Genomic DNA, 13,275 nt, shown 5'->3' on the forward strand with positions numbered 1-13,275 from the left:
GAAGAAAGGAAAGGTGTTGGGGAGCAGCTCACAGACTCCTTGGCTGTGCCAGCCTCGAATGCCTTGCAGAAGCAGTGGTGATGTGGGGCACAGTGCCCACACAGTGATTTGTGAGGCTTTGGATCCCAGCCTGGCTGGCAGAGCCGGGATCTGAGCAGGTTTCCTTGGGGCTGTTATGGTGTGTGTCCACTCAGCAGGTAGAGATGGGCTGCCATGTACTGCCCTGTCTCCTGAGCTATGCCTGTGCCCTCCTTGGGGACCCTGGCTCCCAAGCACTAGTTGCAGTACTGCTTGGCCAGATGGGATGGCAGTGGACGTGCCTTCTTGGTGATGGGAGTGCCCTCCACCTCTGCCGTGTACACCCCGAAACTGCACTCGTTGGGCCTGCCATGGGGTTGCACATGCTGACATGACTTTAACAAGCTCTTGTGCAGATGGGAGATGCAAATTTAATACATTTTCCTTCTCTGTCAGTATGTTGAAGATACTCTTCGCTTCCCTTGCATCTTAATGGCTTCATTTTTCCTCTGCCTCATCACTTGGCTGTGCTTCACACCACTGCTGTGTTCCCCAAGGGGAGCCCATGGGTGACAGCAACCTCACAGCCGAAGGCTTCCCCATCATTCACCCTTCACTGGGGTGCAGCACCAGTGGCACTGACAAAGCCTGAGTTAGAGTCATAGAATTATTACTGCTGGAAAAGACCTTTAAGATCATTGAGTCCAACCACTAATCTCATACTGTCAAGCCCAGCTCTCAGTGACTCCCTTGCCAAGTCAGAGGGCTGCTGTCTGTCTTCCCCTGGTATTGCTGGCGTCTCCATAGGGTGGGAATAAAGGAGAGAGCTTAGCAGGGATGGACTCATCTGCAATACAGCTGTACCCAGGGGGACACACAGCGCTGCAGTATGCTGCTGAGAGGAGTGGGGATGAGAGGACCCTGCTGTTGCAAGCTCCTTGGTTGCCTGGCTTGTGGCCCCTCCACGACACCGTGGGTCTGGCAGTGCTGCTCAGTGCCTGAGAAAAATGAAGCTGTTTTCTGAAAGGAGGGGAGACACCCGCACCCCAGAGTGATTGGAAATACATCTGTGACAGCCTGGAAAATTGTTTTTGCTACATGAAAGGCTGCGATGTGAGGACAGGGCCTTCTCCAGGCTGTATCACCTCTTGGCTTCCCTGTCTGTACAGCTCATTTGTTTGGCTTGGCACCGGCTGGCCGAGCTGTGTAGCTATAGCCGCATGACTGCCAGGTTCACCATGTTATAAAGTGCTGCTGATGTCAGGAAGAGCTTTTGGCTACAGGAAAGCTCTGCAGATGTTGTGCAGGTGGTTCTGCTCTCCATGAGCATTTAGGAGTAGTCAAGCAGCATAACAATTTTATGGTGATTGTTTTTTCTATTGAAACATGACTGGGATTCCTATCAGGTGCTGGAGCGAGAGCAAAGGATGGCTGTGGTGTGAAGGCTGGGTGAGGTGTGTGGCATGTGCTGGCAGCATGGACCAGACAGGAGCCAGAGAAGCAGAAGCTGGTGAAGCATTGAGGAGAATCAACTCTCCAGATCAGCTTGGAAATAGCTATCAGGCCCCTCTGTGCAGTGTTTTGCACCATGCTGTTTGCCAGACAGGGCAGCCAGCGAGGCCAAGCACAGGGAAAGGTGTTGCCTGCCCACGTCCAAATTCTTGTGGTTGCCACGTTTCAGAATTTTGACTCAAGATCCAGCTGAGCCAGAGACTCGTATCACTTCGCTAGAGGGGTGGCTGCCTTGAGCAAACTCGTGACAAGGCCTGGTGAGCTCTCTGAGCCTGGCTCCTCCCTGACCTACGTGCTCCCAACTGGGGCAATGAATCGTCATCTGTGGTTGCCTCTTCCTCAAAGACATCTCCCAGATGAACGAAGGCAATCACATCCAAGCTCAGTTCCTGCTCCCCCTCCAGACACTCTTCAACATACTCAGGCCATGTGCAAAAATGGACTTACCTTGGTTAGCGGGAAATTGGCATGCCCAGGGTACAACCTGCTCCTAGTCCTTTGCTTTTATGCAGCCTGGAGGACATGTAGACCTTGTTGGCACCCTGCCCAAGCCCACCTGGGACAGGAGGAAGGGGATCTTCCTCTGCCCACAAACCTGCTCAACCCACCAGGTGAACCCTGGGCGCTCCCAAAGCCTGAGAGCAGCATCAGAGGCTGCTGTTCTCCTCACAAACACTTTGGCGGCCACATCCTCTCCCAGCCTCTCTGCCGCAGCCTTGCCTTTGCCTCCTCAGTCCCTCTTCCCAGCCTGTCCCCACTCTCTTTGTCTGGGCTATGCACCTTTTCTCTAAAGGTAAACTGTTAATTTCTAAAGATTTTGAAGAATCTCAGATCTGCCAAAAGAAGATCCAGAAAGAGAGATTCCAAATTCTGCTCAGGCACTTCTAACCTTTAATTGTTCTTTATTAAATACTAGCAATTACTACTGAAATCAAAGAAGATGTAGAGTCTTCTCAGAAAAGTTGGGATTTGTAGAGGGCCTTCCCCCTGAGCCACTGGCATTGCTTCTACACTTTTGTGAAGTCAAAGAAGCATAGAATCTTTATGGTTGGAAAAGACTTTTAAGATCACCAAGTCCAACCAGTTATCTCACACTGCCAAGCCCAACACTAAATCATGTCCCTCAGTACTTCAGTACTTTGATGTCTAATAGAGAGAGAAACTCCAGAGAAGTTGCCTTAATGTTTACTTTATTTAAAGAATCAGAAACACAGTCATTGTAGTTCATTTGTACTCATATCCGCCAACATTTCCTAAACCACGTTAACATTCATGTATAACAAAAACATTTTCTGAGCTGTGCAAAGTTCAAAGGAATTGTTCAATTACTTGAACCCATTTCTAGAAGAGCCAACCTGGCATTTTACAAACTGAGGCCACCAGAAGGAGTCTTTCCCCCGCCCTGTTGTAGGAGATGCAGATGCCCCCTCCTCCCCACTTTCCCTGGTATGACAGGTAAAAATTAGACCACAGTACGAGTCGAATCTCTCTCAGTCCAGGACTTTCTGAATGGCACTGGGTCACGTTTTTGTATCACTGAGCTGTATTAAGTTCTGAACTTGTGCTCCTGGCATGGAAGTGATTTGTCCGAGAAGATTACTCAGTAACCCAAACTGTGATGATAAGCAATAAACAAGGGCCAGAAACAGCTATTATCAAAACAGAAACACATCCCTTCCCAATATTTTTCCTTGCAGGACGTATAACTGGAAGGGCTGTAGGTAGGGCTGTCATCCATTAAAAAAACCCCTATCATCCCCTCTGGAAAATGTATTTTAAAACACTGATTTCATGACATGACATGTACATGTTTTCCTTCATGTTCTCACATACCAACTTTTGTCCTGTTAGAGTGAAGTGTGAAAAGGTGAAAATCTGGAACCATTTTAGATCTGGCTAAACACAATAGGCAACAAGGAAACCGTCATCCTGTTTCATTTTTTCTGAGTGCAGTGAATACACCCATGGAGCAGAATTTGAAGAGAGCTTTAACCACTGTAAGTTGTCAGAAAAAAAATCTCATCTCTGACAGACCTAACCCAGAATTTTTGTTGAAACAGATAACACATGTTTTGGCATTGCTGCCTCAATAACTGTGCATTTTACTGCTAGAGGTGCAGTGATACTAATATCTGATCCACACCAGCTTGGTCGAACAGATATGGCTGTAGTCTCAAACAAGTCTTTCCAGGAGATGTTTCTTCGGTCTCTTGCTAGTTACAAACAGGCAATTTCCTCTCAACAGTAACTAAACTTTTAGTGGCTGACTCATTACAGTCTGGAACAGGAACAAATGTGGCAACATTAAGTATAAAAAGAAACACCCTGAAAAGGACGCCTCCCTGTTTGAAGGTGCTCTGCTTGGCCATGGACTGTGTTTCTGCAATCGGTTTGTTACATGTGACAGCAAGAAAGAACTTATTTTACAGAGAACAGAAGTCATGGAGCCAAACTTGAATAAAAACGCTCACTTAGCATGGGTTTTGATACATACTAGTATACACGCTTTGAACGAAAACAAAACTTACACCTTCGCATATGAAACACTGGTAGCGCAGTAGCGACGTTCACCCACTGGGCCTCTCCCTTTTAATAAGATCATCTCCAGGTTACAGTGCCTCTGACACGCTTTTAAACAACCACCACATGTGGGCTTTGGCAGACAGCCAGCCGCTGGCAAAGGCAAGGTATGGATACAGCTAGGAAAAGCCTTTCATGGCATTCCGTTCCTCGTGAGCCGATGCCCTTTTGAACACTGTCGCAATCACGTGGTGGAGGTTTTGTGGTTTTTTTTATCTCGTTCGGCTTCATACCAATAACCAGCTAAACTCGCTTCACATTTATTGCACCTTTAAGTCCCTGGTAGATGGAAGCTTATATTGCCTGATACGGTTTGTATTGTAGCTTGACGACGTTAAGAAATCCAACAGTCTCCAGAACTGTACATTTCTACAGCAAGAAATCACATTTCGACAACGCTAATTACAGCCGCCGCAGATCGGCTCTCGTCTCCGCCACGCAGCGACAGAGGAAAACTCCCCGGTCCCTGCGCGTGCTAGAACCTGCAGTGTTCTTCTTATTGCCACGAAAAAGTCAATTACAACGACTCCTCTGGGAACGACTTTCAATTCCGGAGTAATTATCACTCTCCAGGCAGGCAGAACGCTGTGCTTCAAGCATGGGACTTCAGCCACTCTCGACACACATGGGAGTGAGGGAGCGCGCGTGGTTCACGGGAGTGTTTCCCCCTGACTGTGTCGTCTCAGTGACCAAGTGGCTTTTCCATCCTTTCCTCCATGAAGCACAAGCGAGCAGTCCGATCTCCATCTTTCAGGTACGTTTCTGATTCCATACGTTGAATGCAAATCTCGTTGCAGCCTCTCTGTTTAACCAAACCAAATCTTTTAACGATTAAAAAAAATAGCACCAGATGTATGAAAAAGAGGAAATGTCTGATCTAGTAGGAATATATATATATAAAGTAGAGCAATTCTTACAGTAAAAAGGTACGTCATACAAAAAAGCAATGGAAAGTGATACTGGAAGGACAAAAAAATCCATGCTGCATATAATGAGGGCAGAAGACAGGCGAAAGGGATTCTGCTCAAATAACCAGAGTTTAATGGTGGAGCTGTACTTCCTCCAGGACCCCTCCAGCAGCAGCGCCGGGACACCAGATGATATGGGACTCAGAGCACTGACACACTCACTGACAGACTCTCGCAGCATATCTTTGAGGTATATAGAAAGCATGACATTAACATTTTGGACTCCTCACTCTTTCTCACACGACGACGCACCCATCATTTAGCTGGGGTTTTCTCCACCCTCCCCTCCCACTTTTTCCCTCGGGAAAAAACCAAAATCCCAGTTTTAGAGCTTCCTACCACACCTCCTTGAACTCTCAAATCCATCTTGCATAGGCCAGTAATAAGAACACTGCAGCTCTGACAAATAAGTTACAGCAATATAACAACTTTCCTCTCTTTTTTTCTTTTTTGTTTTTTTTCCTCTTTTTAAAGATATCTTCTCTATAATTTACACAAAAGGGTTAACAACTGGAGTTTAGGTCTAGGTACAGTCCAGACGGGCGTCCTTTCAGTCCGTGGTTCCAGGTGGAAGGCACTACTTCGACATACCACTGTATGCACCGCAGGCGGTCTCGGGAGCTCCGAGGCTCCAGAGCTGTAGACTCAAAGGCCTGGGGGGAGTCTTTGGAAATAAAAATGGCAGTGGTTATCAGTCCAGTTTCACTTTGCTGTCTCTTCTTGTGCTATGCAGTTTCCCCTGAAACTCTCTCCAGTTGAGAGAGCGGTGAGCTGGCCTCAGAAACTCTCGACAAAGCTCCCAGGGAAAAGGCCCGTCCTGCCGTTCCTCTGCAGGGTCCCTTTGTACCAGCCGTCCTCCCGCTTCTTGTGCACAAACACAATGTCACCTTCCTTCAGTTCAATCTCGGCCTCGCTCTGCGGCGGGTACGGGACCACAACGCGGTACCTTTGGGAACAAAAAGACAAAGGCCTGGTCAGACAAGAGGTCAAAGTCTGGTGCCTGATGGGAGCAGACAGGCACCAGAACTAGAAATCCTGGGGAAAACATACTTTTGGAACCATCACTAAGCTGCATTTTTGCACAAAGATTGTATCCAATGCAGCCACATTTTCTGCTAAAACTCAGTATAATGGGGAGATTTCTGGCCAGGCTGACTGGAGACTTGACCAGGACATAGTCTGGAGCTAGACTGTGAAAGCAGGAAGGGAGGCACTATCATGTGCCAAGACTGTGTCAGGAGCTCAGATGCCTCCATCCGGCACTGCATTTGCTCCAACCAAAAACCATAGAATCATAGAATCACAGAACAGTTTGGGTTGGAAAGGGACCTTTAAAGGCCATCCAGTCCAACCCCTCCACAATCAGCAGAGACACCTTCCACTCAATCAACTTGCTCAGACATCCATCCAGTTTGGCCTTGAACACTTCCAGGGACAGGGCATCTATCGCCTCTCTCAGCAACCTAATCCAGTATTTCATAATCCTCATAATAAAAAACTTCTTTCTTACACCTAGTCTGCATCTACCAGGTCCTACTAAAATGTCTGTCCCCATCTTTCTAATAAGCCCCCTTTAAGTACTAGAAAGCTACTAATAGGTCTCCTTCTCCAAGCTGAACAGCCCCATCTGTCTCAATCTGTCACCACAGGAAAGTTGTTCCAGCCCTCTAATCATTTTTGTAGCCTTCAAACAGCTCCATGTGTTTCCTGTGATGAAGGCTCCATATCTCGACTCAGGACTTCAGGTGAGTTCTCATGAGAGCAGAGGGACAGAATCACCTCCCTCAGCCTGCTGGTCACACTTCATTTGATGTAGCCCAGGATACAGTTGGCTTTCTGGGCTGCAAGCACATGTTCCTGGCTCATGCTCAGCTTTTCATCCACCAGTACCCTCAAGTCCTTCTCCCCAGTGCTGCTCTCAATCCCTTCATCTCCCAGCCTGTATTGATACTTGAGGTTTCCTGGACCCAGGTGCAGGACTACACACTTGGCCTTGTTGAACCTCCTGAGGTTCACACAAGCCCACTTCTCAGGTTTGTCCAGTTTCCTTTGGATGGCATCCTGTACCTCACATGTGTCACCTGTACCACATGGCTTTGTGTCATCTGCAAACTTGCCAAGGGTGCACCTGATCCCACTGTCTGTGTCACTGATGGAGGTATTAAACAGTACTGGTCCCCATACGGACCCTTGAGGGAGACCACAGATCTCCTTCCATTCAGATATTGAGACACTACTCTCTGGATGCCACTACTCAACTGATTCCTTATCCACTAAACAGTCTGCCCATCAAATCCATATCTGTCCAATTTAGAGAGACGGATGTTATGGAGGACTACGTCAAAGACCTTAACAGAAATTCAGATGGATGACATGGGCAGCTCTTCCCTTGTCCATTGATGATTAAAAATGGGGTTAGCAGTGCTCCCCCAAATGCTGGCAGAGGTTAGCTAAAGCTGGTCACATTTTTCTCGTTATTATATTTCTTCAGAATGTAATTTGGGTACCTCCAACCTGGAAGGGAAGCTAAAATGAAGAGGTATCAAAAGACTTTCAAAGCACTTTCCAAACCAACAGGGAGTCCCTGTCCTGAACCATTCATAGGGTTCTCTGGGAACTTAGTTTTCAAGCGCCACTTAATTTCAATGCAGTAATGACATTATCCTGATATGCCTATTCTGTGCTCAGGCTTATCAGCAGACATCCTCCTGAGGGCATAGGCTGGACCCTTTTATATCAATGCACTTGTGTGCAGAGCAGGGAATACATTATTGCTGCATTGTTGTTTTTTTTTCCTTCAGTACGGGTACTTTTATAGCCATATGGCATTTGGTTAACGGTCAATAACTGTCTTGCTAACTGCAAAGTAACGAATATAAGAAGACAGTTAAAAGATGCCAATTGATTATCAAAAGCCCATCTCCCAAGGATTCATATATCCACAGTCACTGCATGGCCACTGATGTCTCAGTCATAGAATCATAGAATTGTTTAGGTTGGATCATGCTTTAAGACCATGCTTGTTACAAGGTAGTTGTTCAAAAGCATATCATGTTCTTGAGGGCATGCCCTGGAGGCTCTGGAGCATTCCCTGGGGCCATTCCCAGTGAGATGGTACTAAAACAAGGGGCTCTCTGGCAGCAATCACTAATTTTCTTTGCAGACGTTGCTCAGGTACCTAGTGACTGAGATTCTGAAACTAGGGACCCCACTTTGTCATGGCAGTGAAAATACCAGGTTTATGCTCTATGTCTGGACATCTCCACCACCAAAAATCTTGTTTATTGGAAAAGCATTAAACTCCATTTGGACTGGACATTCTGTTCTAAAACCTGACTATGGCCTTTTTATCTCGACACAGCAACACAGTCATGTACAAAATATGTGTGCTCAAGTGCCATCAAAACTCTGCCGGTCATCTCTGTCCCTTGGTCAATAAATCTAGTTGATGCTTCCTTCCTTTATGGAAAAGCAAATAACAGAGGTTGAAACCTGTGTTGCTGGCTGGCTGCAGGAAAAATGGTCTATCACATTATCATCTGTGGAACCACTACGCTTACATTACGAAGCTTTGCCAATTACAGCCATTATGCAAATGAATGCACACATTATTTCAAACACTCTGCTGCAGTGTTGATTAATTATCAGAGTGGAACAATTTTAGCAAAGATGACGCCAAGTTTCAGATCTCACAACTCCTATGCACAATCAAAGTGCATCAGAGCTCTGCACCAGGATCTCAAGAGGCTTTAAGAAGAAAAAGGCTGGCCCTCAACATTGCTCAAGTGCTATGGAGGTACTCATGGACCCTTTTGGAAGAGCGGGAAACAGAATCACAGTAAAAGGGGGTATTTTGGACAAGGTTGCCACAAAGACTCAGTGGAGAATGGCTCATGTCATACTTTAATTTAACTGCCTCATGTCATGTGGCTTGGATGAGTGGACAGTGAGGTGGATCAAGAGCTGGCTGAATGACAGAGCCCAGAGGGTGGTGATCAATGGCACGGAATCGAGTTGGAGGCCTGTGGCCAGTGGAGTTCCACAGGGATCGGTTCTGGGGCCAGTCTTGCTCAACATCTTCACCAATGACCTGGATGAAGGGACAGAGTGTACCCTCAGCAAGTTCCCTGATGACACCAAACTGGGAGGACTGGCTGATTCCCCAGAAGGCTGTGCTGCCATTCAGTGGGATCTCGACTGGCTTGAGAATTGGGCAGAGGAACGGGCTGCCCAGAGGGGTTGTGGAGTCTCCTTCCTTGGAGGTCTTCAAGACCCGCCTGGACACGTTCCTATGCGACCTGATCTAGGTGACCTGCTTCTGCAGGGGGGTTGGACTGGATGATCCCTAATGGTCCCTTCCAACCCCTACCATTCTATGATTCTATGATACCTTAAGCACAGAGCCATCCTTTTAAAGCCAGGCTAAATCCTAGGAGTAATGAGCTGCTAGTCCCTAAATGGTTCCCATGGGGAGGGAGGTGACTACGCTCAACAGGAATGTGCCCATCATTCTACACAGCATCTCCTTAGAGGTTTAGGAAAATAAATCTCAGTCGTTGTGTTACCAAACAAAGTGCTTTTTCCCATTTAAGGAAGCCCCCAACGCCACGGTTTAAATGTCATTAACTACAGTACCTCATGGGACAGCACCAAAGTGGATTCCATAGATCAACGACATCTTAGATACAAAAGACCTTGCAAATGGGTTAGGAAAGCCTCCGTGAGAGACGGAAAAAAAAGATGTTATGCTTTTTTTTTTTCTTTGAGAGGCTTTTGAAAAGGGGCCTGGCATAGGCAGCCTGCTGAGGTCACGGGGCTGCCCCTGTGCCACCTCTCCACACCTGCAGATGGCACCTCAGGCTAGTTTATCATCTGGAACTGACTTGCAAATACAAAAATTAGCCATATTTTTTTGGCAGAAAAAGATGTCTTATCCCAGACATCCTCCCTCACTCCCAAAAAGGCAGTCCTGTATACTTCTATTTATATCTCCCCTTTCCTTTTCTCCTTTTGTCCCCCTCTTTGAGAAGCTAATATAAAACTGTAGGTTTTCTTACACCAAACTCCTTCCTGGCATTTTAGATAGATCTGAGAGCCCTCTCAGTTTTGTCTGTGTCACATTACACCTCCAAATTACCAACTTTTAGAAACGCTAATTAGCTGGGTGATGATCATGATGACAAGTGCAGCAACCACCTCTGGCTATTTTTAACACCACTTGGTATTTTCTGTTGTAAATTGTACTCTCAGACAGTTGTAATTCTGACCAGTGTTAACCATTTTGGCCCAAACTCTCCACAGCAATTGACTGTGTCAGGCTCAGGATCTCATATTCAGTCCAAATGGTCCCATCACCTCCAGTAATAACGTGGGAGTTTTTGCAGCACCAGCAAGACCCAGGTGAGGGCTTCCACAAACTGCTGCTGGCTCCCCACACTTGGGAGCAAAGGCTTGTCCTGTGGCCCCAGTGGCCTGTCAAGGATGGTGTTGCTTCAGAAAAATCACCTGCTCTCGGCTATCCACCCCAAAATGACATATGCTTAGTAAAGGCTTGTATGAGTGCTGAAAGTAAAAAGCTCTGCTGATTCATGTGTCAAGGTGTCTGAACTCTGTGGGACCTAAGAGGTTGCATTTCTCTTCCTTTCCTAGCAATGGTCTCCTCTCCTGTTTTTCTCTCGGGGTGCAGACTCAGTGCTGGACTTTTTCCACTACTGGATGCTCTGGCACTTCATTCCTGGAGGTGAGTATCAGTGGCCTGGGGAGGGTCCTTGATCTCCAAAAGAAAATACATCAGGAGAAACTGTGAGTGGTCCCAGCAAAGACAGGGTATCTGACTCCTCATGGAGTTGGAAAGAGTGGTAAGGGGAGGGAGGGGGTGGAGAGAGAGAGAGGCTGATGGCAGAAAAATCAGGAGCCAAGGGATAAATGGGATGATGATGATGAAAAGTGGAAGCCCTGACAGAAGGTATGGATGTGGCTTACAAGGTAGGGAGCTGTGCTGAGTTGTGAGAGCAAAGAGACTTGGTGGGAGGAAGCCTGAGAAAGGGACATGAAAACCTGTGGAGCAGGAGACTACATGGGTAGAGGCTGGCTCTGGAGCTGAGGGTGGGACAAGGACCATAGCAGCAATTATCTCACTGAGAACCAAGAATGGGTCCATCGTCCCTGTCTCTCTGCTGTCAGCAAGGACCTGGGAATGCCACTATCCCATGTCTTCACAGAAGTCATCCTTTCAGTCAAAAGAAACACCTCTCCCACTCAGCTCTCACTTTGCCATTGCTGCTGACACCTAGAAAGTGTAGCTAAGACTCCTAAGCTCAAATAGATGTGACATGGTGGAAATGCTTGGTTTATTTCCTTTAAAAAAAACACACTGATGAAAAATGTGGTGTATGTAGATGTATAAAGACATTCACTACCTTAACAGAACAGGAGTGTTTCACACCCATGAATCTGAGATGAGGAAACAAGCAACTAAAATTGCCCATGACTTAATTTTTGCTCATGTGCAGCATAATCTTTCATTACAGGACTGCATAGTCTTTTTTCCCATAGGATGCCTGCCTCGTCTAGTGCACACAATGTCCTGTCCTGTTCTGGATGGAAGTCAAGGCTCTGACATGGAAGAGATGTGTGGCTGCCAAAACCAACCCATCTTTCACAGAGTTTGGGGGATGTCAAGTAAGCGACCACAGTGAAACTCAGAGTAGCGCAGATGTGGGGAAGGTGGCTTCTCTGACTCCTCCAGCTGCAACGCCTCGTGCTATGCTTTCCCCAGAGTGAGACTCATCACAGGCACCCTAGCTGTGTAGGAGTCAGTTGTCTGGTTTAAATTACTCATGTGGGCTCTCTGTCAGCGTGCACAGACAGGCAATGAACAGTATCGATCAGAACTGATCAGTAATTAAGGCCTGAGCTCAGGCCTAGATACTGAGGGAAAAAACCCAAAATACTGAGTATTTGCTTAACAAGTAAACGTGTGCATCATGGACACAGATGGAGCTAGAGAAATGTGAGGAAACAGATCTCTCCGCTGGTTTTGGCTGGGACAGAGTAAATTTTCTTCATAGTAGCTAGCATGGTGCTTTGTTTCAGATTTGTGCTGAGAACAGTATTGATTAGAGATGTTTGATTATTGCTAAGAAAAGTTTGCACAGCATCAAGACCTTTTCTGCTTCTCACCCAACCCCACCAGGGAGTGGGCTAGAAGGGCACAAGTAGTTGTGAGGGATACAGCTGGGACAACTGACCCCAACTGACCAGAGGGATATCCCACACCATATAGCATCATGCTCAGCATATAAAGCTGAGGGGAGATGAAGGAAGGGGAGGATGTTCGTAGTGATGGCATTTATCTTCCCCAGTCACTGTTTCACATGCTACAGGCCTGCTGAACATCTGCCTGCCCATGAGAAGTGGGGAATGAGTACCCTTCTTTGGATGTGCAGCTTTTTCTTTACCTATTGGACTGTCTTTATCTCAACCCATGAGTTTTTCCACTTTTACTCTTCTGATTCTCTCCTCCATTCCACTGGAGGGGTGTGAGTGAGTGGCTGTGTGGGGTTTAGTCGCCAGCTGGAGTTAAACCACACACTGTTCAATGAGGCAAAAGAGGTCTGCAGGGCTCACCTCCACTCTGATACCAGTTAACAGTGCTTGAGTTTGGATGCTTAATGTAGGTTTCTGTTTGTCAAAGTATCACACACATCACAAGACGGGTTTCAGGAACCCAGTTCCATGCCTCCAACAAGTTCCTTGTGCATTAGGGATGCACAGTTCATTTTGTGTGAGGACAGATCATCAATAACAATGAAGCACCCAGCCCAGTTAACTACTGCTCATGCTTATTGGTGGAGCTATATTTCTCCATCCTCTTACTGGTGCACTGCAGAGATATGCAAAGCACCTCTGCATGCCACATGCCAAAACCTGCTTCATCATATTACAGTGTCTGAATCAGTAGCCTGAGAAGAAAACATTTATAAACACCTAAAGGCTGTTTGTCAAGAGGATTTCTGTAGTGTCCGGTGACAGGACAAGGGGTAACGGACATGAGCTGAAACACAAAAAGTTCCCCTTAAACACAGGAAAAAACTTCTTCCCTGTGAGCATGATGGAGTCCTGGCACAGGCTGACCAGGGAGGGTGTGGAGTCTTCTTCTCTGGAGGTTTTCAAACTTGTCTGAACATGTTCCTGT

General features: G+C 46.8%; 1 protein-coding gene across 1 annotated transcript in view; it reads right to left on the reverse strand.

Annotated features, from left to right (window-relative positions):
• Positions 1-2,712: 2,712 nt before the first annotated feature.
• Positions 2,713-13,275, reverse strand: part of SH3RF3 (SH3 domain containing ring finger 3) — a 258,831-nt gene continuing 248,268 nt past the window's right edge. The window contains exon 10 of the mRNA XM_061997231.1: positions 2,713-6,024. Coding sequence (XP_061853215.1) covers positions 5,856-6,024 — 169 coding nt within the window. The 3' untranslated portion in view covers positions 2,713-5,855. The remainder of the gene's footprint in view (positions 6,025-13,275) is intronic.

Source organism: Colius striatus, chromosome 1 (genome assembly GCF_028858725.1).
Source record: "Colius striatus isolate bColStr4 chromosome 1, bColStr4.1.hap1, whole genome shotgun sequence".
NCBI lineage: Eukaryota > Metazoa > Chordata > Aves > Coliiformes > Coliidae > Colius > Colius striatus.